The 27,828-nt window shown below is 40.2% G+C and overlaps 1 protein-coding gene and 1 long non-coding RNA gene across 3 annotated transcripts in view; one reads left to right on the top strand and one right to left on the bottom strand.

Moving 5' to 3' along the window:
- Positions 1-27,828, top strand: part of LOC148364187 (uncharacterized) — a 308,472-nt gene that overhangs the window by 79,244 nt on the left and 201,400 nt on the right. The gene's annotated exons all lie outside the window — the stretch shown is intronic.
- nbl1 (NBL1, DAN family BMP antagonist) lies at positions 188-18,518 on the bottom strand. Of its 2 annotated transcripts, none has more exons than XM_088338313.1 (5): positions 18,466-18,518; positions 17,965-18,289; positions 10,796-10,979; positions 5,503-5,614; positions 188-1,307 (listed from the first exon to the last, which is right to left on the bottom strand). In XM_088338313.1, exons 3-5 carry the CDS (start codon positions 10,969-10,971, stop codon positions 1,029-1,031), a joined length of 567 nt encoding a protein of 188 aa, XP_088194439.1. In that variant the 5' UTR covers positions 10,972-10,979; positions 17,965-18,289; positions 18,466-18,518; the 3' UTR covers positions 188-1,028. The 2 variants fall into 2 exon arrangements, with proteins under 2 accessions (XP_088194439.1, XP_088194440.1); XM_088338314.1 differs by having other exon boundaries at positions 18,381-18,490.

Genomic DNA, 27,828 nt, shown 5'->3' with positions numbered 1-27,828 from the left:
ACTCGGGCGGGGCGCGAACCCGAACCTCCCAGTCTCAAAGCGGGCGCCTTACCATCTAGGCTACTGAGCTGGTATGAACATAACTTGACTTGATTTAATGTAATTTTGCCTTGGACTCGAATCAATTTCTTATTACAAGAAGAAAGTTTTTAGTACCACTTGGAGGCACTGAAGATTACCCACTGTCCCCTTAAGAATTTATTTTTTTCAGCGTGTGGAAAAATCAAGAGGCCACGGGCCATAATTTTCTTAGAACATGAGCGCTCTCTAGTGGGAAACAGGCATACAATCGTTATTCTTGAAAGCCACAGGACAAAGAAAAACACACTGAATTATTTGAGAAAAATGACTGTATCGTTCTGATTGGACCACACAGTTATGAAGCCTAAAGAGTTCTTTGAATTATATTGACAATAGAATTTATTGTGTTCATTATATATAAAAGGTAAATACAGCCCATGAATGTTCGCGTTGTGATACAAACAGGGTTGGGTAGGGTTACTTTAACTTGATTACTTTCAATTACTTTTGGATTACTCCAATACCAAATATGCTAATAAAAGACAAAAGAAACTAAATATGAATAAAAATTACTAAATTTTGTGCAGGCTTGGGGAGTAACGGAATACACGGAACGGCAAAAATGATGTTGGCAAGCTGTTTGGATTTATTTTCATTTTGTTTCTGTCCCATTTTATGTTATGTAGTTTTGCTGGAGATCAAAGAGATCAAAGCCAGGAGAGAAAGCTTACCACGTGTTGTGATTCATAATTTGATTCATAGTTTCTTTTGTCTTTTATTAGCATATTTGGTATTGGAGTAATCCAAAAGTAATTGAAAGTAATCAAGTTAAAGTAACCGTACCCATCCCTGGATACAAATCAGGAAAAGCATTGCATTTGTAGGCTCTTGTGTTACTTAAAGACAGTTTATGAACAATTGGATCATAATGCATTTGCAGCTTTTACCACAAAGTGAATCTGAATCTTCAAAGTGCTTCTGCGACGCAAAGGGGGAAGTGCCAAGAGCTACCCTCCGTCCGACGAGTGTATGAGAGGCTGATGGCTTGCGTGCTTGCGGCTGTTTTTGTGGGGTGTCTTTGAATGGGGTGGCGGGCGGGAATGTGTCTCGCTGACGGGATCCGGTAAAGACGGAGGGTCCAGGCTGTTGTCCCCTGGATCGAGCTGCACCATGGAACCCTCCTGGGCGCCATCCTTGCTGCACGATTGGCAGCTGCAATAGAAGATTCTCTCCACTAGTTTGTCCACACGAGGGGTTTCTTCGTTCCCGGGGCACTCCAAAGTCACCTGTGCGTACAGAAAAACATTTTTGTGGTTTACTGTTGGGTGTGTATGCATGGTAGGTTTATTGTATGGTAGACACTGAAAATGGAGAGATTATATGATTTAATTTTTAACTTGCAAGGAGAACAGGAGAGCGCTGGACAAAAACTAGAGATAAAATAGGGCCTAAAAAAATCCAGCCCGACCCAACCAATTAACTTGATTTGCAGGACCCAAGCCCGAATCAAACCCAAAATGTCATAGTCTATTTGTGAGGGCTTGGGGGGAGGAGAGGTGATTTGTAATAATAAATCAAGTCTGTCATTTGTTACAAAATCTAAGTTAAACAAGACTGTATAGACATTTGCATTTTTATATTTCTGTGTCTGCAGAGGTTACATTAACCAACAATATTCACTGACAGATTTTTTAAAGATTTGACAGGAACATTTCAAGGTTGAGAATCGGGCAATACACGACAGCAGGGGTTTGCCGCTAAGAATCTAGCGCAACACTTTAATACTGAAAGAGGCAGATGGACAAAGAAGAACAATAATAGGTAGATATAGATAAAGACAGGAAGGAGTTCTTTGAATTAACATTGCGGGAGTCCCTCGTGGCCAAAATGACTTATGACCTCAAAACGCCTCAGAGTTGTACATCCATCCATAATCTGCACCGCTTATCCTCAGTGGGGTTGCGGGGGGCTGGAGCCCATCCCAGCTATCTTCAGGCAGCGGGCAGGGGACACCCATAACTGGTTGCTAACCAGTTGCAGGCACACAGAGACAACATTCACACCTAGAAACAATTTGGACCGGCCAATTAACCAGACATGCATGTTTTTGGAATGTGGAAAGAAACCAGAGTGCCCGGAGGAAACCCACACAAGCATGGGGAGAACTTGCAAAGTCCGCACAGGAAGGCTGGATTTGAACCCATGACCCATGCTGTCCACCTCAGAGTTGTGATAAGGTTTTTTAAAAAGGCAGCAAAGGAGAAGCCCAACCCGAATGTAAGAGTTGACAATTTTAACCTGACTCGGGCCAAAATTTTGGTCTGGTTGGGCTCAGACTTGAGCTTACATCTGACAAAACTCTCAAGATGCAAAATTCCAACCTGTTCTAAAAGGTCCTCCCCTGAGCCCTTTCTTTTTATTAAATCTAATACAAAACAAAGATCAGCCCTAAGGGAGTGTCAATTAGAACTCCAACATCAACAATGATGTAAACAAGCATAATCGTCAAATTCACAAACAACAATGAACCAAAATAACAAAAAACTGTGCACAATAATAGTCAATATTACTAGTGGTATTTAATTTATTAAAAAAAAATGCACAATGTTGAATAAAATAATAAGCAAAATACCCACGATTCGGGAAATTTGCCTTTAATTTTACGTAAAATGAGCCTCAATTAGGGGTAGCTAGCATGATCATGCTATCGCGCCATCTTGCTGCTAAAATACCCCCAAATGGTGCGGTTGGTCACTTTGAGTCTTGGTCATTTGAATTGTTCCTTGTGCTTTTTTTCGGTTGCATGACACAATACAGCGACATCTAATGGTCAAATTACACTGTCCCTAAGGTCACTGTTAGTCTGTCTACTTCTGCATACTACTTTTTTGTATCAGTTGAGGTTATATTTATTGTGACTGTTATTTCATTATCTCATCTCATCTCATTAGCTGCACCGCTTATCCTCAGTAGGGTCGTGGAGGTGCTGGAGCCCATCCCAGCAATCACCGGGCAGTGGGCAGGGTACACCCTGAACTGGTTGCCAGCCAGTTGCAGGGCACACAGGGACAGACAACTCGCTCGCTCATTCACACCTAGGGACAATTTGGACCGGCCAATCCACCTGAAATGCATGTCTTTGGAATGTGGGAGGAAACCGGAGTGCCCGGAGGAAACCCACGCAAGCACGGGGAGAACATACAAACTCTGCACAGGAAGTCCGGTAGCTGGATTTGAACCCACACAGGAGGTTCCCAAGACCTTAGAACTGTGCCGCACACGCGCTAACCACTGCGCCGCCGTGCTGCCCTATTTCATTATTATTGTATAAAATAACTTTTTGAGCTTTTCATACTGGTTAGAAACAAAATTCAAACTACCGTAATAAAAAAATATTAAGTTCAATGGATTTTAAAAAAAAATAGTAATTTTTAAGATATAAAAGTAGTCAATGTCCACCCTGTCGGAAAGCTCACATAACAATGCTGGTAATATGTGTATGTTGGTGTGTTTTTAATAACGTGCATTGTTTAACTAAGTTTAATGGAGATGGTAAGATTTTCATAAGAATGCAGTACATTTTTCAGAACAGGAGTAAATATTTCCATTTTTCTAAACATGACACACATCTGCCAGTTACAAAACTGCGACTTGCTAATGATGGCTTGTATCTTGTTTGACTTTCGCAGCATATTTCCTCTGAACAATTTATCGGATCTCCAAAATTCACCACTTTCGACGCAATTCCCTTCCAAACTTCCCAGCTCATGTTGGCGTTGCAGAAGCTTATACGGGACCGGACCTCACACAACGTACCCGCTTTGTTTGTATGAATTGTACTATGACAATGATGACTCAGCAGTTTCACCCACCTCTCGTACGGGGGCCAAAGCAACTCGGAGCAAGATCCTCTTTCAGTTCGTCGACATTTGTTAATTCCAGCTCCAGTTAAAGTCATGCAACAATAATCTCAACCACGGAAATAAACATCCACTTGAAGATAATTGAAAGTGAGTTGAGTTGGCCCCTCTCACACACACACACACACACACACACACACACACACACACACACACACACACACACACACACACACACACACACACACACACACACACACACACACACACACACACACACACACACACACACACACACACACACACACACTCCTAGAGTAAACTCAATAAGCAGAGCAATCCACAGGGTAACAGGGATGCCATATAGCAGTGCTTCTCAATTTTTTTTGTCATGCGCCCCCTCAAAAGAAGAATACTTCTCTTGCACAACCCCCAAAAGTCAAATCAGCTCATTTCTGTGTAATGTTGTGATTGGACAGCTTAATTTATTTGGGTTCATGCTGACCGCTGCCAACATTTTAAAACAGCAAGCAAATTGCTATTTCCATATCTAACACAGTTGTCACAGTGAAGCTGATTGCTATATATGTTTCATTAAATATCCCCGTCCTTATCCTCCGGGAGACATTCATTTTCCTCTTACCTGTCTTCCTATACTTGTTAAAAAATGTTCATGAGGTCACTTGAGGGTTTGCAACACTTTGTGTCTAAACTTCTCACTCATTCTTTGTATAAGGAAAGCGCTTTACCATCAGGCACCATCAGTGAGAGCGCTACCGCCCCCTAATGTAATGGAGGTGCAATGCACTTTTTTCCAAGACAGTAAAAAATAAAAAAGTTCCCGATTTCAAAACGCGCCCCATTATTTCCGAACCACTGCCATACAGTAATCCCTTGCTGTATCACTGTTTATTATTTACAGTTTCACTATATGCAGATTTCCATTGTGCATTATGTTGTGGTTTCTGATGGGCTAAACAGTCGCCACACCCCTTTTCCGCCTGTACGGCATTAAGGCTGTGGTCTAAGTTGTACACGTATGTAAAAATCTTGATGAACCTACATTATGTACACTCAAATCTTTTTCAGTTTCTTGTTTTTCTAAAAGCCATCGTGTCAACAAAACCCTCTGCACCGTCAAAAGCACAAAAAAACAGAGAAAAATGCTTTCTATCGTTGACAAAGTTGGACTTTTCAACATGCTAAAGAAGGGAAGCGGTGTTTTTACACCACATTTTTGTTTTCTTTTCCCCATAACGTCTTCATGATGACGGCAAATTATCATCCAAAGTAAAAAAAGAATGGCCCCTCACAGGAAGAAGTTCAGGGACTCCTGTTTTTGACCTGCAGGTCCTTTTTGGAACGAAACCCCGTGAAAAAATTAGGGATTACTTCAATTATTTTTTTTCTGACCTCACCTGTGCCGCCCACCCACCTTGCCTGCATGGCATGGCTTGCTCAACCTGAATTCTTTGTTGTTGTAAGACTGTATTCCCGTCCCAGATGAGCACAGCACAAGGTTTAACATAGTCAACAAGCAGAAGTGTTTTTTTTCATTTTTTTCAATTTACTTCTCGGGTCGGCTTGCTCTGTGAGCTAACAAACATGCAATAACTCTTACCACTTCCCACTGAGTCTGGGCTGGCATGCAGGAGTCGCAGTGCACCAGAGACTCTGTCGACTGTGGGAACGTATTCGGAACGCTGTAGCTGAAACATTGGCCCAGGCAGGCTCTGCAAGAAGGACATGTTCAGATAGTAAATCCAAAAACAATGAAACCTAAAAGCAGACATGGGGACTTGAGACTTAGTGACTTGGACTCGAGTCGACTCGAGTCGCTGTTTTTATGACTTGTGACTTGACTTGGACTTGGCAATCTAAGACTCGGGACTTGACTTGTGACTTGACTTGCCCAAGAAAAAAATACTTGGGACTTACTTGGGACTTGAAGGTGAAGACTTGAGACTTACTTGAGACTTGCACATGTGTGACTTGGTCCCATGTCTGCCTAAAAGCAATAAATGCTGAAATCCTTTAAATCTTTCTACCTGATGTCACATGAAGCCAAAGCTCAACAGGTCCTTTTTTTTTAGCGTTTTTGTTGGGGAAATATCACAGCACTCAAAAATTTAGATCGCAGATCGATTGTACCGACCTCGATCTAGCACAGAGGAGGACTCCTATCTGGAATCGCGGGCCGCATTGGGTTAAGGAATTTGGCTAAGGGGGCCGGTCCTGGAGACCTATCCAATTTTTAAATTCATGAATAAATATACAAGAAGACATCTGCAAGTTATATTTCTTTTTAAATAGTTACGATTAATGAACTCTGTTTTGAAACGCTCACAATTCAAACAAAATAATATATTCGGTCACTGTTAGTAGCGCTTATTTTGATATTCAGTTTTGTAGTATTACTATTGGTGCAATTAAAAAAAATGCTACTGTTTTGATTAGTTTTTTTTGCTAAAGGCTTTTTATTTCAAAAGGCTGTTAACAATTGAGTGTTTGTTTTAAAAGGACCGTGTGTAATATTTACCGGAGGTGCCTTCTAGTGGTACAAAAAACTTTATAAAAAACCTAACATTGATTTGGATTTATCGATCCATCTACCCTGGTCATATCCTTCAAGAGGGGTGACCGACAGCAAGACCAACACATACAAATACAAAATAAAATTAAAAAAGGGAAAAAGCAGCACAAAACACACACAACATTTTTAAACCATGGCTAACCCAAATGCCCAAACACCCAAACAAGTTAAGTATCTCGGCACACAAGTTGGTCATGCTTTCGTCCCTCCAAATGAAACAGGACACAAGAAAGCGGCCGTGTCACTCGGGTCAAGGTGACACGACACACTCTTCCGTTCACTGGTTTACCCCTGCCGCATCATACAGGTGGCCTGCCCATCCCTTGGAACACGTCCAAACATCCCACTATCCTTTCAGACCACCTTTCCACTCATTCCTTTCACTAACAAGAGCTGTAGCTCTGGGTACCGAGCATGAATACGGGAATTATCCTACCAATGCTTTTTTTTTTTTTTTTTTGGTAAATCATAGGTCGAGAAATTAATATTTCTTTTACATAGGAGAATCCATGTTGGTCTGGCGTCTTTCTGCTTGCTGTGGCATTGGTTTTTGTTTGCATTAGACAACAGTGCTATCTAGTGGTCAAATATTACACACAAGGGCTGCAAGGCGATTTTTAATAATTTAATGTTTCTTTTCTAATTGAAATATGGTACTATAGGGCTTCCATAATAACATCCTCAAGCCTCCACAGACTCCATCGCTATGCTGCAAGTGCCACTAGCCGACTTACAAAGGAGCATCGCTAGGAATTTAATAGACTAAACCATTTCAAGGGAGTGAAGTATGTCCGACGCTGTATTGTTCACATTTTTGTTTTGTTTTACTTCTCTAAAAATCTTATCAAGTATTTTTCATCATATTTAAGCCTATCCAGCCCTTTGTTAATGAAATAAGTTTAAAAAAAAGGTACAATTTTTGGGGGTGCTTGGGTTGAATTTTGGGGGTACTGTACTTGAGCACCCCCCAAAACGGGCTGGTTACGCCCATGACTCAGAGTCTAGTATTTTAGTTTCCAGCTGCTATATCTTGAAGCAAAACTATGCCTTTGTGCGTGAATAAACTCTTCCATTAGGTTTCTGTTTTGGTAAAAAATTTCCACTTCTGGTTTTAAACAAGGACCTGTTATTTTTTTTTTATACTTTTTAATATTCTGGAGAAGGATCGCGTAAAAATGGAGTAGGCGATAACATTTACCACTTCACATGTCATGTTGGCATGCACAAAAGACCAAAGGAAAGACCAAATTAAATTGGACTGCTTTTAAATATATTGCATTAGTTCCGTTGTATTTCACATTTACAAGTATTTTTGTCTTTATTTGAAGTCATATGAAAGATAGAATTTTAATTCATTTTGACGTTTTGTAATGATTTGCAAATGGTGTTTGTCGGGCGCAATATTATAGTTGGCTTGGTATGCAGCCTACCTAAAAGCAGCAGTCGTACCCTCCCATATTTCAAAAAACAATGTCGCCCCATGTGGTAAATGGTTAACATATTACAAATGACTCTTCAATAGAATTTTGCTGGCTCTCACAAGAAGTGGTTTTATTTCGGGAGAAAGACACAGTGCAATCATTAGACTTCAGAAGTAGGAACACAGTTATTTTTTGGTCATTTTGTTTGAAAAGAGATAGAATAGTGTCTCAACTGGCGGGTCGCTACCCAAAACTGGTGCTCCCTAGTGGCTCCCTGGCACTTTTTCAAAAATCTTTAATAATGGGAAAAAAATTGTTTCTGTAATATTTTTTACGTAGGAGGACAACATGACAGAAACATTCTTTAAGTGTAGTCGGTTTATGTTTATTGGTATAGCCCAGGGGTCGGGAACCTATGGCTCGCGAGCCATATATGGCTCTTTCTATGAGTACCTGTGGCTCGGAGACAAATTTGATTGCATGCAAATTTTCTCCATCTCGTCCAAAACGTAAGCAACTAATCCTGTTCAAATACTCACAAAGCCAAACCAAATCTGACAAAGAACTTGTGCTTGGCAGTATATATAGGGCACGTTTTTCACTACAATTTACAGTCAAGGTGTTGCACGAAAAAAAAAAAAAAAAAAAAAACTCGTTCTGGCTGTACATCGCTAAAGAATCCGTTATATAAAACCTCACTATATTATCTGTCTTCAGTGTTCAGATACCTTATGATGAATCCACAGAACACACTGTAAATACGCCAAAACACCGGAAGAGAACTTAAAGTTTTTTGATTGGGTGAGTGGGAGGGATGGGTGGAGCTATGCAAAAAGTGCAAGCACTCCCTCCCATCTCTCGCCCTACGCCGTCTGCACCATAGATAAGCACATCAGGCTCCCTGTTTGCAGAATGTTGTGACGTTTTTACAAAAAACTGCTTACATCTGGTTTTGAAACCAATATGTGTGGAAAAAAAGGGTCAAAATGAGTTTAACCGATCTTGAGTAATTGCAAGAAAGACACAAGTTTAAAGTGGTATGTTTGTTGATTTTGGGACACGGGCTCTGGCATTATTCTCTTTTCATAATTTTTATCAAATCATCAAAAATAAATGTGCTGAAGACTAAGCTTTTGTCTGGGGCGCGGGTTTAGCAATTTAGCAAATTTGTCTCAAAATATATGGTGTGGCTCTTTCCCAAAATAAAATTAATATATTTTGCTTTTATGGCTCTTTGAGTCAAAAAGGTTCCCGACCCCTGGTATAGCCCTTAAGAAGTCTCAAAGGGCTATACAGACTACAGACTATTACAGACTAAAGACTATTATTACACCATCCCCTGATCTAAAACCTACATAAGAGAAAGGAAAAACTCAAAAATTAAGCATGAGGAAAATAAAGAAACCTTGAGAAGGGAGGTCATAGGAGGTTATACCCCTTCCAGGAATTTGCAATTGATGCAGCATTAACAAACAATACATAGATATTGTCAACATGTAATATAAGTCATTCGTAAGCTATAGATTATAAGTGTGTTTTAAGCCTAGATTTAAACAGTTCCACTGAGGTTGCAGATAAGATCTCAGAGGGCAGAGCATTCCACAGCACCGGTAACGGGCATTTTTTAAATGAATATATAAATCGATGCCAGTATTAATTTCCTTCCATATAAGCCTTATAATGCTTTTTTTCTAACAGTACAGGGTTAAAACACATTGTCCAAATTCAAGCACTTTTTAAGTACTTTTATGGCCAATATTTAAATTTCTCTAATACAATTAAAAGAAAAAGAAATCCAGTGGAAGTAACATTCTGAAAAGACAAAATTGTATCTGTGATTTATTGACACTATTTTTAATTTAGTGTGTGCTTTTATCAAGACATATAATTTTAACATCTTGAGTACAGTGCATCGCGGATTTATTGGTGGATCCGAACAATACATGAGTAAATATTTTTGAGACAAATATCTCCTTGGGTAAATGACGGCAATATGTGGCTTACATTTTCAGTTGCAGGAAGTTCTTCCCATTACAATTTACCCCTAGGAAACGCTACCTTAATTCTTGGCATGGCCCATAATAAATGTCCAAAATTGATACGCAGTCCTTGTACTACAGATTACAGGGTGCACTCTTTAGGTGTAGCATGCACCTGTCTTTTTGGGCACGACACGTAGCGGGCGGTGACACGTCATAGGATAACGCCATACAAACTATTGCAATCAAAAGGGGAAAAAATGCAATGGCAAAGGAAAGCTATCAAAGAGCAGTATTAGTGCCATTTTTAAGCAGACTTGTTGAGAAACAATTTCAAGCATTTACAAGCACTTCACCCAAAGTGCAAGCTCTTTTCAATCCTTGAAAACACAACATTAAAATTAGAGCATTTTCAAGGATTTCAAGCACTCGTACAAATCCTGTAGTATTAGTATATTATTCAATAAATAAATAAATAGAGGTTTCTACTTGGCGGGTTCGGACTATCGCAGAACCTTTTTGGAATGCAACGCGATTACTATAAATTTGTTTTTGCTTGTTACTTTACTATACTTCTAATTATTTGAAGTAGTTTAGTTTTGGCGCTCATTTTGTTTTTGTTTTTTTTAAATATGTGAATATATTCTAACAACCGGTTCAGGGTGTCCCCTGCCCACTGCCCGAAGACAGGTGGGATGGGCTCCAGCACCCCAGCGACCCCACAGAATGGATGGATGATTGTGAATATCTTCGATCTGTGGTTTAAACTGCACAATCTTATCATTCAATAAATACAGGAAGTAGAATGTTTTTCTTATTTGGGTCCTGGCTCGTAATTAGGGTCTGAAAGTCAGAAAAGTTGAGAACCAATGAGGTAGAATATAGGAAGGCCACATAACGGGAGGGGAATTTTGACCAGACCTGTTTTGAATGGAGCGGGGCTCACATCCCGTGTGCCCGACGATCTGCGTGATGTTCTTGGCCTCGCACCAGGCACTTTTGTCGGGGAACAACACCAGCCGGTCAATGTGCCCGGGCGGTGCTGCCGCCGCATACAGCGCAAACAGGACACAGCGAATAAGTTTGCTCTTCCACATGACTGCACCTGGAAAACACAATCCAAGCAAGCCAGATATCAACGCACTCTTGTTGACCCAGACCACAGGTGTCAAACTCACAGCCCGCAAGCACAAGCCCCGGCGTACGATTATATCCTGCCTGTGAAATCATTTTATATACATCTACTAGAACGGCCCGGGTATATGAAACTCTAAAACTACAGATCCCATAATGCAGCGCTTCAGCTGCCATGCTGCCGCAAGACGTTCCCTCATTAATCGACGTTGCTGGAGCCTGACGAGCAGTGCCAATTTTAAAACGATCTACTGACGAATAAAACGTCGGCCAGATTGAAAACAAGACTTAGAGGTGCATTAGCGGAGAGTATTTAGTGTCAGGAAGCAGAGAGATGACGGCCGGGGACGCGCTCTTATCTATCACGATGTAACAGAAGGCTAAACGGAGAAAAGCAGGGTGACGTTTCTGTTGCTGTGGGTTATGCGGATGATAAACCCTGACAATGACCAAGAGCAAAGTTGATTCTGAAAACAGCCTTTCAAAACTGATCGGAGGCTGAATATATGTTTACTAACATTGCTGGTAAACCCATGTGTCCTTTGTGTGGAGCTAATGTGGCCACAATTAAAGAAAATAATGTAAAATGGCACTACGAGACAAATCATCAGATTAAGTGGAAAAACCTGTTTGCAAAGTAGAAGATACAGAAAGATGAAAAGTTAAAGAAGAATATGAATATCCAGCAGAGTGAAAAGCACTAATTTTAGTTATATTTCCTTTTTTTAAACATTTTGAATTCATATAGTTAGGACAAATGATATTTTGAGGGAGAGCAATGTATTTCAAAATTAATATTTGGGTTTGTTTGTTTATTCTGAAATAATATTCCTCTCTGTTTTGAATTCATATCTATGTTAAAAGCACACCTGTTTGGGGAAAAGCACACATTTGATTTATATTTTCTTTTTTTCCATATTTTGAATTTGTATGGTTTTGACCGGACCATTTTCATGGAGGGCAAAGTATTTTAAGTTATTTCATATTTAAGTTTGTCCATTCTGAAATCATATACCTGTCTGTGTTTAATTCACATTTATGTTAAAAACAATTCAAGAAAAAAAAGTCAAGTTTTAGTGTTTGCAACAAATGTTTATCCTGTTCGACCCGCGACCAAACGTGTGGTTTGAGTTTTGGCCCTCTGTGCAATTGAGTTTGACTCCCCTGACCCAGACCTTTCAAAGATGTTTATGAGAGCTTGTTTGACAAGTAAATCATACTTGCTTCCAAATGTAAGTTCTGACTCTCACATATGGACAACTATTGACCCTTTGCACATGACGTCACGTTGCCCTCCCAGCAAAATGAGAGCCATGACGGATGGCATGAAGCAACTATCAGACAGAGCTCGAATAAGCATTTGAGATTAAACAAATACCAATAACCATGAGAGAAGAATGCAACCATAACTTTAAATGATGACTTATTGCTGTTGTTGTGCCAACCGGCAGGCTCTAAGACAGATTTTGAATATTATTCTTTTTGTTTTGATGAAGACAGAAGATGGCGATGTTAATCTGAAAATCACATGGAAGGACTCACAGCCCTCATATTAGTCCAGGATTTCCAACAAACATTTTAAACAAGGTACTTTTGATGTTTTTCTGATCAGTTTTGTATTAGGTAGATAAAGGTATGTGGCCAACCTTGACTCGCCCAAGGAAAAATCTCCACTTAACGTAACCCTACACTTGTTTTTTCCTATGCATCTCAGCGCTGTGTTTCATGATCGTAGTCTGTATACTTTGTTTATTAAGGAATATTGATTGGCCTGATAGAAAACAAACAAAACTAAGCATGTGTTCGCGTAAAGGGGGTGAGATTCTGCTGACTCAATGTAGCTACTGTAGCTGAAATAAAAATGATAGACAGTTTATGCAGCTTTCAGTTCCAATCGATTTAGGATTGGATGGCACCCTGAATAAAACATATTATCGTACACTGACAATGTTAGTGTCTTACCTTTGCCATAATAAGGTGCCTCCCTGTATCAGAGAGCAACACGTACCGGTAACCCAACCAGGTACGAAAACCTTGTAAGCATTCATACTTTTCTAAGCCTTTAGATTAGGGTAGGGGTTAGGGTTATGGGTGTATGGGAATACTTCATTTACAATATAGTGGTACAGATGGTCTGGACTGAAGTCAGGCATACTGGTTTGGTACTGGTTCAGGTACTGGTCCGATTTGTTTAGATTTGTGAATATGTCAGGAGGAAGACAGTAAAGGTTGGTAGCTAGTCCTGCAAAAACTATCCTCAGTTTCTTTAAATAGTGATTTTTGTGCTTTCCGACAAGGTGCGCCACCTCATCCGACAGCTGCGCGATATTCCTTTGACTATTCATAGCCAACGGTATTGAGTAGTATAGCTTTTTTTCATACCACTTACTGGCCTCACCCACTGTTTATTATGGTTTACTGCCGTCTGACATGGTGTCGTTACATGGTTAGGTAATGTGTGTGCAAAGGGTCAATACTCTTATACAGACACAGTCACACCTATGCACTAACACTACACTTTCATACACACCAATATACTCTCTCACACATGCTATTATACTCTCATACACACACAACTATACTCTCTCACACGTACTACTACTATACACTCATACACACACTAATATGCTTACACACATCTACTTCTATAGTCCCCTCCACACACACTACTATTGACTCTCACACACACAACTATTCTTTCTCACACACCATTAAAATTGTTATTACTATAGGGCAGGGGTCAGGAACATTTTTGACCCCAAGAGCCATAAAATCAAAAATATTTACATTTTTGCCGAGAGACAAACACCACATACTATAATACAAAATTCAACAGAACTGTCAACCTTGCTCTCTAGACCAAGGCCAAAACTTTAGAAAATTTTATTTCACTGTGTTAATTTTGATGATTTGAGAAAATCCAAGAAATAACAATAATGCCGGATGCTGTGTGCCATATTATGATAAATATACCACTGAAAATCTTTCTCCCTCATTTTGACCGTCATTTTTGTCCTGAATAATGGTTTCAAAACAATTTGCGCTGAAAGTTCTTCTGTAAAAATGTCACAAAATACTGCAAACGAGGATGCCAACATAATTACCTTCGTTTCAGACGGCACTGGACAAGGGGAAAAACAATGCACATGCTGTGTGTATAGCTATGCACATTCCTACCACTAACCCAATCAAATTGCAATGGGTGCTTTGCTTGTTTTTGGGAGTTTACAGTTTGTTCTGTGGGTTCTTGTCCTAGGATGTCTCAACAGTGAACAAAGATAGTTCAATGAACTTTAAAGAGCCTAACAATTGACAAAGCCACCTTCGCAGATGAATGTTAATCAACAGCTGTGGAGGGAACAAAACGGTGCACTCAACTCATATTGTCCTTAAAAAGACCCCAAATTTGGAAGAAGCAAAGCCTTTGTGACCTCCACGGCTGTGTCCTCACCTCCCTCTTTAAAAACGCTTCAGCCTGTCAAGTCCTTTACGAGCTTAAGTTTTAACACGTTTCTCCTGCTGTGCTCTTTTTGGGTCCCTCCGAGGAAGCAGACACAGGCAAAACCATTCAGATTTGCTACAAATACATTGGGGGTTAGCCAGAGGTTTTTTACTAATCACTCAAATGTGTTTTATCATGACTTAAAGACAAACTAACAAAAGAAAAGTTTCTTCAATAGTAGAACATAGGAATGAACTCAAACAAATTATTTTGGCAGATTTTTATGAGCTCATATTGTTCTGTGGCCATCTTTTTGTCACATTTATGAAGAGCACACTTCTGTTAAGTATTCAGTACTTTATTGTCTAAGTGAAAAACGGCATTGACTTGTGCATGCAAGTCTTGCCTTAACATCTTTCCAAAGCTTTTGCTGTCACAAATAATCGATTTCCAGTCTAAAATGGGGCAAATGTTCCACTTGTTTGCATACATTTCATCCTGCAAGTGGTTAAAAAAAAGACGTGGGAATAAGTGAGTTCATATACACACCGACAATCCAAATTCAAATTTGCTTTAACTACAAATACATTGGTGTCAGCCATCTGATTGTTCAAGACTTGCAAAATGTAATTTATCTTTACTTACACATTGCCTCAGGGGGGGATTTTAGGTTGAGAGTTTTGGGGGTGCTAAGCACCCAGAATGTCTCTCTGTTTAAAAACTTTTTTTTTAAATTTCACTTAAGGTGATACAGCATGTAAAATTCAATTGTGATTAAATTTGAATTAAAATATTTTGCGCGAGGCTTTTTATCCTAAACGGCCATTTTTGTCAATTGAATGTTCATGTTAAGACCGTTTTTATTAATTGAATGTTTTTAAGGCAGTTTAATTAACTGAACTTTCATCATTTTAAAATGAATTATAGCACTTTTGGGCTTCCATAATAACATACTCTCGAGGTAATACACCGGAGCCTCTACAGACTTCGTCGCTATGCCGTAGGTGACAATAGCCAAGCAAAGGAGGAGCGAGAAAGGTGTTAGGAGTCAAATGGACTGAACAATTTTAAGGCGGTGGAGTACTTTTTTTCTAGCGTTGTGGTGTTCACATTTTTGGTTTTGTTTTACTTTTTTAATTATTTTAGCTAGTGTTTTCCAGTATATTTAAGCCTATCCTATCCTTTATTATGGAAAACAGGATTTTAAAATTAATTTTGGGGACGCTTGGCTTGAATTTAGGGGTGCTTGAGCACCCAAAAAGAAACAGGCTGGTTACGCCCATACACTATCTCCAACAAAAAAAAAAACATATATTTTAAAGTAGAATGTGGGAATAAACCTGAAAAACATTTTTTGGTAAATTGTCACAGGCTCATATTGAACTTTTTGTCACACTTACTTTTATGTATAAGTGTGAAAATGCATTCACTTGTGTGTGCAAGTATTCCCATAACATGTTTTAGAATATTTTTCCGTCATAAACAATTCATCTTAAGTCCAAAATTGGGCTCCATTTCCACATTTTTGCATACTTCTCAATCTAGTCGTAAAAAAGATGTGGCACTGAAAAAGTTAATTAAAGGATATACATTTCTCAAGCAAACTATTTTTAAAAAAGCACATTTCATACATTTAAAATATATATATTTTGCCCAGCACTTCACAGTATTTTTTTGTTTTGGTTACTCATAGCAGCAAGATGGCAGACAATTATGTATATCCCTCTAGGTGAGGCTCATGTTATGTAAAATCAATACAAATTTCTCTACCAAGTATTTGGAGAAAATGGACATCTGTGTGACAGTTGGTGTATTTTTGCTTATTATTCAATGAAAAAAAAAACTCCATTAAATAATATTTACCATACTTCATTGTTTCTTTAAAGCTTTACATTTGACAGCATTTAAAATGCAATTCACAGTGTCTTGAAAAATAAAAACTTCATCATTCAATAACAGCACACAACGATGGACTCACATACAACATGAGATTTAAACAATGTCTAAGCAAAGGAAATTATGTGAATTAAAAAAAAGAAAAAAGGGGGAAAAATGTAAGGGATGATTAACAGCTTTAATAGGGGCGCCAGAAGCTCAGTTGTAAGTGTATCAGCATGTATGTAAGTGTGTGGTGCTTGCGTGGAAAGGTAGTTTATGTAACTTAGAAAAAATATTTTCTGCGCCAGTAATAAGTCACTCAGGAAAACGCTGTCAACATATACGGTTTCTCGTATTTTATAAATATTTCGATCATTTAAAATTGTGTATGCCGTAGGAGTAAAAAATACAGCTAAGTATAATAAGAAACCCTACTTATAATAATAAGAAACCACTACATATACTGCAAGTGGTGAAAGAACTAAGAAAGATGCTGGAAGAATTGTTCTCTTTATTTGGTAAATAAAAATAAACTGATTCACACACGTCATCTTTGTTGTTATCCCACATAATCGGTCTAGCTGTGATTAAACGGGTGCCACGTTGTGTTTGTAAGGATTGATATTGCTTAAAAGGAGAATTGTAATCATTAATAGTGGAGAAACTGGCTGAGGTTGACAGGTATGAATATGTATTCGAATATATTCTGTGAATTAGATTTTCATCTACTGTTGTGTTTTTTAGAGCACATTGCCGCTTTGTTTGTGTTTATACCCTGCCAATCAAAATTTAAAAAAGGAATGAAAATAAAGAAAAACTACATAACTACATAAGACTTCAAACAATAAATGATGCTTGTCTTTTGGTTTGGTTGACTTTGGAGGTTCCACTGTAGTTACACAGCACAGTAGCTCCAAATATAGACACAAAATAAAATTATATTCGGTATCTATGTTCAATTGAGATTAATACATACCTGTAAACCTCAGCCCTTAAGAATGTAGCATTTCCCTTATTAAGTGATTACAAACAAACACAACCTGGCACAAATTTTCTCACTGCAAGACAATCTCTGTAGAATATGCTACCGTGACAATATTGTAAGATATGATCATTTGTTGAAATTATTGTTTAAAGAAGCGCCCAAAGTTATTTTGGAGATGAGTCTCTTTTCAGCTTTTGGCTTCAACCTGACATTCCATTTTTCTTTTCTGGTAATTTGCAGTTTGTCGTATAATGTTTGCTGCAACTTGTTTAAAAAGAAAAATGAAATAAGAGATACGATCTTTTTAGCAATCTACGCGATGTTGTCGTCTGCTACCAGTGACCGAGACGATCCGGTTAAGAGTCGAAAGGGGCCAGACGCGGTCGACTTGACAAAATTAAAAAACAGTTTATAATAGTCCCATACAAAAAAATGTTTTCAAAAAACGTATAAAAAACGGGAAAACATGTGAAAGGTATGTAAAAATAATGGAGTTTCACCCTTTTGTTTTAAAAATAAGTTTTTTTTTTTTCTGGCGCCTGTAGCACGTAACCAAAAAAGGAATGGAATAATATTGAGATTATGAAATCAATTCCCGGTCATGACGTTACGAGTTTCTGACACAAAAACCAAAAAGTTAAAGTGACTCACCTTCTTTGCCGGTCACAAGAATGAATTAAAAAACGTTTTGGGAAAATTTTAAGTCAAACATAAAGACTGTCTGGTACATCCGTGCCTGTCATTCAGCGGCGTTATCGTCCAGCATGTACGGGGTCCGAGGAAGGGATGAGGAGGAGATGGGCCGAGCGCTGCTATCTCATGTCAGGCTCCATCAGCCCCCGAGCGGCCCTCCCCTTCCTCCCCTGCTTCTTTCGTCCTTCTTCAATCGGTTTAAAATCCGCTGGAAAGCTTTTCCCAAGCTGTGGTTGTTTAAAAATGGCAGTAAGGCAGATGGCGCCCCTGCTGTGTGAAAGGGCTTGGATGTCCAGTTTGAAAAAAAAGGGAAAAAAATAGTTATTTTCAAAGTTAAAGGCGAAGAAACACGGAACAGTCACATCCAAACGAACCTCAACATTTCTATACAACGTGTGGCTGCCTTAAATGTCGGAGCCAAACGTGAAATGTGTGCAATATAAATTAAGCAAAATCCACCTGTTTTATCTCAAACCAAGGGCAGCCATTTGACGTTGACTCCAAATGACGTCACCGGACCGGGCTCATATATCGACCACCCGCAGTTCACCTTTATATAAACCGGAGTCGTCATTGGTCAACTGAACTCTGACGTCATTTTCAATCGCCTGCAGGTAACAAACTGATACATAAAAACTTGTACTTGAAACTAATACATTTTTTGTGCAATTGTCCTTTGATGAAAGAATTCTGTTCTGAAATTTTTAATGTCATTGCTGATAAGATTGACAATGGGGTTGAACTATTTTGGAAATATATCGTGTTCGGAATATTTGACCATGAGAAATTGAAATCAAAGCCAAAAGAAACCTTTATTCTCAGTCTTATTATCATTTTAGCTAAATTTTACATTCATAAGTGAACTCACAGGCAGAAAAAATATTTCATCACTTTAAATGTAAAATCAAACAATATATTTTCTTCATCAAGCTTTTCCCCAACCAAAAGGGCATTAAAACTAATCATATTTGTTAACATTTTGGTAATTTAAAATTGATGTTTTCCCCCCTGGCATTTTTAATTTTCTTAATATTTGTTTTGTTGTACAATTAGTTATAATGTTCAAAACGTGGCAACACCATTTTTGTGGAAAGTCTATATGCATTATTTTATCAATAAAGATATTTTGTGGGAAAACAAAAACAACTTATAAATTAACCAATAGAATGTGCTGCTTAACAGTGTCAGGCACGTTACTTTAAAAAGAAAATAGTTATACTCAGTGTTGGGAATAACGCCTTTATTGGTCGAAATGCATTTTTGCAGGGATTCTGTGCCGTTGACTTTGAATTTATTGAGTATAACAAAAGGTTCAAATTGTTTTGTATGCTATCTTTTTCTTTGTGGATTTATAAATATTTCATTTTAAGCTTCCTGTGTTTTTTAGTGTCAACGTTTAAGTTTGCTTGTCTTCACAGTTCTCTGTTAATGTAGCATGAAAATGGTGAAAGTAAGAAAAGGCCTGTTTCAAATACAGTTCAAACGCCAACCCAAACCCCCAAAACGACGAAAAATAAAAGAATTCGACTGCAGGAGTTTATTCGAGCGTGTCTAAGAAATGCACGCTAGCACGCACCATACAACCAGTTTGACAGAGGCTCCAATGATGACTTAAGCCAGAAGATAGCATTAGCGAGTAGAAAATATTTAAATTTTGAAAAGCACCGTTAAAATTAAAGACAGTAAAATTATAGGTTCTTTTTTACCATTTCATTGGTTTATATGCATTGAAAAGCTCGATAACAAAGGGCTAGCCCAGAAATGTTTTTGATAAATATTTAAATAAAATAAATACATGATTAAATAATTAGCAAGTACAGAAAAATTAATCCAGCTATTTGCATGTTGACCTTGAGTGCAGTGCACAGGAAGTAACACTAGGGACAAGAGTGGCAAAAAAAACAGTTTAATTAGCGGTAATATATACCGTATTTATTCACGTATAACGCCCCTTTTTTTTACTACAAAGTGTGGGTGTGTGTTATACATCAGGTTTTACCCTATTATTACGAAACATTGGTTGTAATAGGATTCGAACTCGGATTGCTACAGTGAGAGTGACCAACTACTTATCTCCAGTGATGCAGATGACTTATAAAAAAGGCATTGGGTTTCATCTCATTACCGCATCTTTAGTCACCATACCATAGACAAATGTTGATGACAATAACAATAAATTTGTCACATACAATGTTTAGGAGCGAATAAAAAATATATACCGTAACATACTTTATTGTCATTGTAACATGTGAAATGCACAACAAAATTAACATACAGTGCATCCGGAAAGTATTCACAGCGCTTCACTTTTTCCACATTTTGTTATGTTACAGCCTCATTCCAAATTGTATTAATTTAATCTCTTATCTCAAAATTCTACACAAAATACTCCATTATGACAATGTGAAAACGTTTTTTTTTTAACTTTTTTTGAATTTATTAAAAATAGAAAACTAAGAAATCACATTTACATAAGTATTCACAGCCTTTGCTTAATACTTTGTTGATCCACCTTTGGCAGCAAATACAGCCTCAAGTCTTTTTGAATATGATCCCACAAGTTTAGCACACCTATCTTTAGGCAGTTTTGCCCATTCTTCTTTGCAATAAGTCTCAAGCTCAATCAGGTTGGATGGGAGACGTTTGTGCACAGCCATTTTCAGATATCTCCAGAGATGTTCGATCGGATTCAAGTCTGGACTCTGGCTGGGCCACTCCAGGACATTCACGGAGTGGTTCTGAAGCCAATCTTTTGAGATCTTGGCTGTGTGCTTTGGGTCGTTGTCCGGCTGAAAAATGAACCTTAGCCCCAGCCTGAGGTCAAGAGCGCTCTGGAGCAGGTTTTCAATCTAGGATATCTCTATATATTGCTGCATTCATTTTCCTTCTATCCTGACTAGTCTGCCAGTTCCTGCTGCTGAAAAACATCCCCACAGCATGATGCTGCCACCACCATGCTTCACTGTAGGGATGGTATTGGCCTGGTGATGAGCGGTGCCTGGTTTCCTCCAAACATCGCGCATGGCATTCACACCAAAGAGTTCAATCTTTGTCTCATCAGAACAGAGAATTTTGTTTCTCATGGTCTGAGAGTCATTCAGGTGCTTTTTGGCAAATTCCAGACGGGCTTCCATGTTCCTTTTACTAAGGAGTGGCTTTCATCTGGCCACTATACCATACAGGCCTGATTGGTTGATTGCTGCAGAGATAGTTGTCCTTCTGGAAGGCTCTCCTCTCTCCACAGAGGAACGCTGGAGCTCTGACAGAGTGACCATGGGGTTCTTGGTCACCTCCCTGACTAAGGCCCTTCTCCCCCGATCGCTCAGTTTAGAATGCCGGCCAGCTCTAGGAAGAGTACTGGTGGTTCCAAATGTCTTCCATTTACGAATAATGGAGGCCACTGTGCTCATTGGGACCTTCAAAGCATCAGAAATTTTTCTGTATCCTTCCCCAGATTTGTGCCTGGAGACAATCCTGTCTCGCGGGTCTACAGACAGTTCTTTTGACTTCATGCTTGGTGTTTGTGCTCTGACATGCACACTCAACTATGGGACCTTATATAGACAGGTGTGTGCCTTTCCAAATCATGTCCAATCAACTGAATTTACTGCAGGTGGACTCCAATTAAGCTGTAGAAAGATCTCAAGGATGATCAGTGGAAAAAAGATGCACCTGAGCTCAATTTTGAGCTTCATGGCAAAGGCCGTGAATACTTATGTAAATGTGATTTCTTAGTTTTCTATTTTTAATAAATTCAAAAAAAGTAAAAAAAAAAAACTTTTTCACATTGTCATAATGGAGTATTTTGTGTAGAATTTTGAGATAAGAGATTAAATTAATATAATTTGGAATGAGGCTGTAACATAACAAAATATGGAAAAAGTAATGCGCTGTGAATACTTTCCGGATGCACTGTAAGTCTCGAATGTGAAACACACAACGGAATCCATTCGTCTCGAGTACCCTGACTAAAAATAGTGCAATATTGAGATAAAATCTAGGCGGCATTAGCTCAGTAGTTAGTGCGCTCGTCTTAGGATCAAGAGGTTGCAGGATCGATTCCCGGCTCTTCTGTGTTGTATAGTGTAGTAGTGTCCATGGACAAGACACTGAAACCTTGCATGGCTGACACTACCATCGGTTAGTTAGTGTGTAAAAGGGAAAAGTGTGAAGCACATTGTAAAGCGCTTTGGGAGGTCTTCATTGACTTGAAAAGCACTATGTAAATGCAGATCATTTACATATTACATATGAAACACACAACGAAATTCATTCGTCTCAGCTACCCTGACTAAAAATAGTGCGATAACGAGATAAAATCTTCTGCTTTTTTTGTATGTTATCTAACTGTATAGTTAGCACTGGGAAATTATAACACACATCTTTACACCGTTTTGAAACAAAAATCAGTGTGTGCCTTATACGCGAATATGGATATTATATTTTTATTATTTTCGTTTGGCGAGGCAGATTTACAAGCCTGATGGGCCATATGTTGCCCATAGGCTGTAGTTTAATAAGATTAACTGAAAATGGCATCCATTTTTATATTCTGAAGTTGGCCCTGCTTCAAACATTTGGCCCACCTGTTAACCTGAGCTTTTGCACATTACAGGTGTATAGCCTGGCGGGAATCCATGGACAGCCTTATCAGTTTCATTAAAAAACACATATTTCAATGAACAGGGGATGAGCGACAGGCTCAATATCTGAAGTGTTTTCTGGGCGGCACTGTTGTCCAAGTCAAGCTGACCTTTGAAGACTCTGTTCTTTTGTGTGGAGGAATGCGCCCATTTCGACTTTGAAAAGGAAAACCAGCGCTTTATCATGAACCCCACGTCTCCCATGAGAAAGTGTCAGGCTCACCTGTTAGCAATAAGACTGACGCTCCAATGCAGAAAAGGCCTTCTTCTACATTCCACAGATTCTGCTACAGCGGGGGGCAAAACGTCAACCGACGTCCGCACTAACGTTTGCACTTTGTCTTCTTCTTCAATCGGACAAGCGCGCAACAGCCGCAGGAGTGGTCCTAGCACGTGTGTTCAATCTTGATCGGGGGAGCTCACGCTGCAATTGATTGCACAAGCCATGTCGACCTCGCAACGTTTCGACACGGAAAAATAGACTTGGCCCAAACTAGAAATTCATCAATGACAAATTCAGTTGGGCCACGGAGTTCTGGAGGATTTATGAAGACCGTTTGGAAAACTCTATGCCGAGGGTGTCAAGCTCGTTTTAGCGCGGGAGGCACATTGTAGAAGAAGCATTCTCATGGGGGCCGGTGTTCTGCCAAACCGTCCTACCCTCTAGAGCAGGGGTCTCCAACCTTTTTCAAGTAGTGAGCTACTTTTTGTTACAAATTACCAGAAAGGGCACCTAGTTTCATTTACATTTCTAGCAACTTAACTAAATGGCTGGATAAATAGTTAAAAAGGTGTGTGAGGTAAAGAGGTAAACGGGTAAAAAAAAACTAAAAGGGACTTAGATAGCCAGTTAAAACCCATAAGTTGGAATTTAGTTTTTTTTCTATTTCCTGTAAACAGATAAATAAAAAGATAAATAAATACATTTGTCAAATACACAAATATATTCTCATTCTACTCTCTTAATTTATTAATTCATTAAATATTTTTGGGTTATGAAGCCCAAGCACTGGGATTTTCTTTTTTGGAATTTCTAAAACAAAAATGTATCATGTTATTTTTGTGGTTTTACTATGTTATTCCTAGGTTAAATATTGATAATATGGTTTAAAAACCCACTAAAAAACCTACTGGGCAGGTCTGCATGCACCTCAACTGTCCTTGGGGGGCACCCTGGTTTCAGGACCAGAACGGAGACAGGACCCACTTGCGTTGCGTTTCTCACAAGTTTTACTGGAAGAAAAAGAAAGGGTTGCGCCCACGATCCGGACGCGGGAAGCAGGTCGCTCTGAACGTGGAAGTGGATCTTATGTGACGAGCGATAGCGGTGTTGGGAACGGAAAAATGGGTCAGTAGCCAGGACAGGAGAGCAAAAACGTGGTCGGGGGTCGGAAGCGAGTTGGAAGCCAGGAAAGGAGGGTAGACGTGGTCGGGGACAAAAAGAGGTCCAAAGCCGGAACGGGAGAGTAGACGTGGTCAGGATCAAAAACGGGTCGAAGCCGGGGAATAGACGGGCGCAAAAACAGATGGGAGTCAGGGTCGAAAAAGGCTTGCCTAGTGGTAACTGAGGTTCGCAGACGGACTGACAAAAGGGGACGGATAGGAGTGAGTTTAAATAGGGACAGAGAATCCAATCAGAGTCTGAGGCAGGTGGCTCCAAAGGAGCGGGCACAGGTGATGCATATCGGTAATCATGACACCTGGTGCCCGCGGTCACCACGTTTGAGAACCATTCTCCACTGAAATCCTACCATGTGTTGACTTGACAGCAGCATTTTTGTTTTCTTTATAATGAAGTAAAACCAGCAACACTGAAACTGAGAATTGTTGTTTATTGATGATATAAAACGAACAGAGGTGGGTAACGTAGCCAAAAAATATCACTCGAGTAAAAGTACTGTTACTTCAGAATGATATGACTCAAGTAGAAGTAAAAAGTAGTCATCCAAATGATTACTTTAGTAAAAGTAAAAAGTATTTGGTAAAAAAAAAAACCTACTAGTGCCAAATAACTCTAGCAACGACTCATTTATTAATTTCTTTTTTTAACAACCATTCATTCAGATCATCAAAGTCCATCCAATTTAATTTACATTTGAATAAAAATTTGATTTAAAAAAAATAAAGAGAAATTCAAATACTTTGATAGACATTTTAATAATAATAGCAGTATAAATGAAGCGATAAATCAAGCACCGGTAGCACATTTAAAGCCCCAGTACTCTTTTAACAGGCTCTGCAGGCAGGACAACAAGCTAGCCCCAGGGGAGGCAACCCAGAATGTTGAAAGAGCCACATAAAACAAAACAAAAAACGAATTTGTCTGGAGCTAAAAAAATAAATAAAAGCCTTATTTAGGCCTTAAACTTAGCACAACACATGTTGTATGTATCTATATTAGCCTACTGTCAAAATGACTATATTGGATGCAGCACATCCTACGGAAAAGACGTGACTACTCTGTTGTATGATACAGCCTTAAGTTTAACTTTGTTACTAAAATAATAAACTACAGAATGTTAAATTAAAGAAAAACAATTATGGAATCGAATCTTTGATGTCAATTATTATTTTGAGGATTGGAAAAAACAACAACTTATCAGTCTAATTAACTCACACATATTTCAATTAACAGGGGATGAGCCACAGGCTTAATATCTGAAGTGTTTCCTGGGAATTCAGTTCAATTCAATTCATCCATTCATCCATTATCTGTACCACTTATCCTCAGTAGGGTCGCGGGGGTGCTCAAGCCCACCCCAGCTATATTCATGCAATGGGCAGGGGACACCCTGAACGGGTTGCCAGACAGTCGCAGGGCACACAGACACAGACAGTTCGCTTGCTCAGTCGCACCTACGGACAATTTGGACCGGCCAATTAACCTGACATTCATGTTTTTGGAATGTGGGAGGAAACGGGAGCACCCGGAGGAAACCCACGCAGGCACGGAGAGAACATGCAAACTCCACACAGGAGGTTCAATCTCATGACCTCAGAACTGTGCCGCACACACGCTAACCTGCGCCACCATGCTGCCCCTGCCCAATTCAATTCAATTCAATTCAATTCAAAGTTATCCAGGCAAAGGCCCTTTGGAGAAGGGATGTCAAACTCAGTTTGGTTTTGGGCCCAGACCAAGACTTTCTGTTCAGAGGCGGGCCGGATCAGCAAAAGAATGTAAACTTCAATTTCTTTGCTGTTTTTCAAATTCGTTTTTCAGTATTATTCCTTTTGATTCAGCCTACATAAGCAACTTACCCTACGTATTATAATCAAGGATGTGAAGTAGTATTTTCTACCACTTTACGCGCTTGATTACTTCTTTCCGCCCCTTTAAAAACACCTACCACTTAAAGAAAAAAAAATTTTTTTCTAATGTAGACAACAACAAAAAATATTGACTCGAGACTAGTATTTTAGTCTGCAGCAACTTTACTTTGGATCAAGACGAAGTCTTTGAGTGTGAATAAACCATTCTATGTCACGGACGGGCGTGGTGGCGTGGAAGGTGACCGGACCAGAACGTAGGCAGGAGGCATGAAGGGAGAACTCAAATGCGTTGACGATCCATAGGTTTTATTTCATAAAATAAAAGTCGCCCAATACTCCGGGGCAAAACAGAACAATACAGAGTTCCTCCGGCACGAACTCAACAGGACAAGGCATAACAGACTAAAACAGGACAAGGCATAACAGAACGGGATTGTGAATAATGAGTAATGAACCAGCACCCGCCAAACCCAAAATCCAGCCTTAAATTGCAGAACAGCAATCAGCTGATCTGCTTCAGCTTGAGTTCGGGGGCGTGGCATACTGGTCGTCATGGCGACCGTGACAGAGCCCCCCTCTTAAGGGACAGCTCCCGAGGTCCCAAAAAAGAAAAAATTACTACCTCGCACCCCGGAATGTTGACGATCGCGATTGGGGCAACCCTGCTCCCTCCTCCGAACACGCAGGAACGGGGAGAGGCAGGCGCCATCTGCGTCGGGCGGATCGGAATCGGCGCTCGGCAGGGGGGGTCTGGTGGCCAACTGGACAGGGGATGACAGACAGGCAGAACCGACGAGAACAGGACAGATAAACAGGACAGGCAAAAACAGGACAGATAAACAGGACAGGCAAAATCAGAACAGGTAAACAGGACAGGCAAAATCAGAACAGGTAAACAGGACAGGCCGATGCAGAAGAGTCGCACTCAGGACAGGCCGATGCAGAAGAGTCGCACTCAGGACAGGCCGATGCAGAAGAGTCGCACTCAGGACAGGCCGATGCAGAAGAGTCGCACTCAGGACAGGCCGATGCAGAAGAGTCGCACTCAGGTCAGGCCGATGCAGAAGAGTCGCACTCAGGTCAGGCCGATGCAGAAGAGTCTGACTCAGGGGGGAACAGATTCAGAAGAGTCAGACTCAGGGGGGATCAGATTCAGAAGAGTCAGACTCAGGGGGGAACAGATTCAGAAGAGTCAGACTCAGGGGGGAACAGATTCAGAAGAGTCAGACTCAGGGGGGAACAGATTCAGAAGAGTCAGACTCAGGGGGGAACAGATTCAGAAGAGTCAGACTCAGGGGGGAACAGATTCAGAACAGACAAGACAGGACAGGAAAGACTGAACAAAATCAGTACAGGGAGAGTCAAGGCAGGCATGGGAGTCGAACAGGCAGGCTTGGGAGTCGGAGTCGGGCTGGCACGCAGGGGAGACGGAATAGCAGGCAATCGGCACGGGAGTCGGGCAGGCAGGCTTGGGAGTCGAACAGGCAGGCTTGGGAGTCGAACAGGCAGGCTTGGGAGTCGAACAGGCAGGCTTGGGAGTCGAACAGGCAGGCTTGGGAGTCGAACAGGCAGGCTTGGGAGTCGAACAGGCAGGCTTGGGAGTCGAACAGGCAGGCTTGGGAGTCGAACAGGCAGGCTTGGGAGTCGAACAGGCAGGCTTGGGAGTCGAACAGGCAGGCTTGGGAGTCGAACAGGCAGGCTTGGGAGTCGAACAGGCAGGCTTGGGAGTCGGAGTCGGCCCGACGGGCAGCGGAGTCGGATTCGGACATGCACGCAGGGGAGAGGGAATAGCAGGCAATCGGCACGGGAGTCGGGCAGGCAGGCGTCAATTCTTCGTGGGACCCCATTTGAGGCACAGCAAGGGCCACGACGGGCGGGGCCGTGGTTCGAACGGGCAGGGAAGGCC

The sequence above is a fragment of the Urocampus carinirostris genome, chromosome 6 (assembly GCF_059441175.1).
Source record: "Urocampus carinirostris isolate Australia breed hairy pipefish chromosome 6, RoL_Ucar_1.0, whole genome shotgun sequence".
NCBI classification, from domain to species: domain Eukaryota; kingdom Metazoa; phylum Chordata; class Actinopteri; order Syngnathiformes; family Syngnathidae; genus Urocampus; species Urocampus carinirostris.
This window is presented reverse-complemented; position numbering and strand designations above follow the sequence as displayed.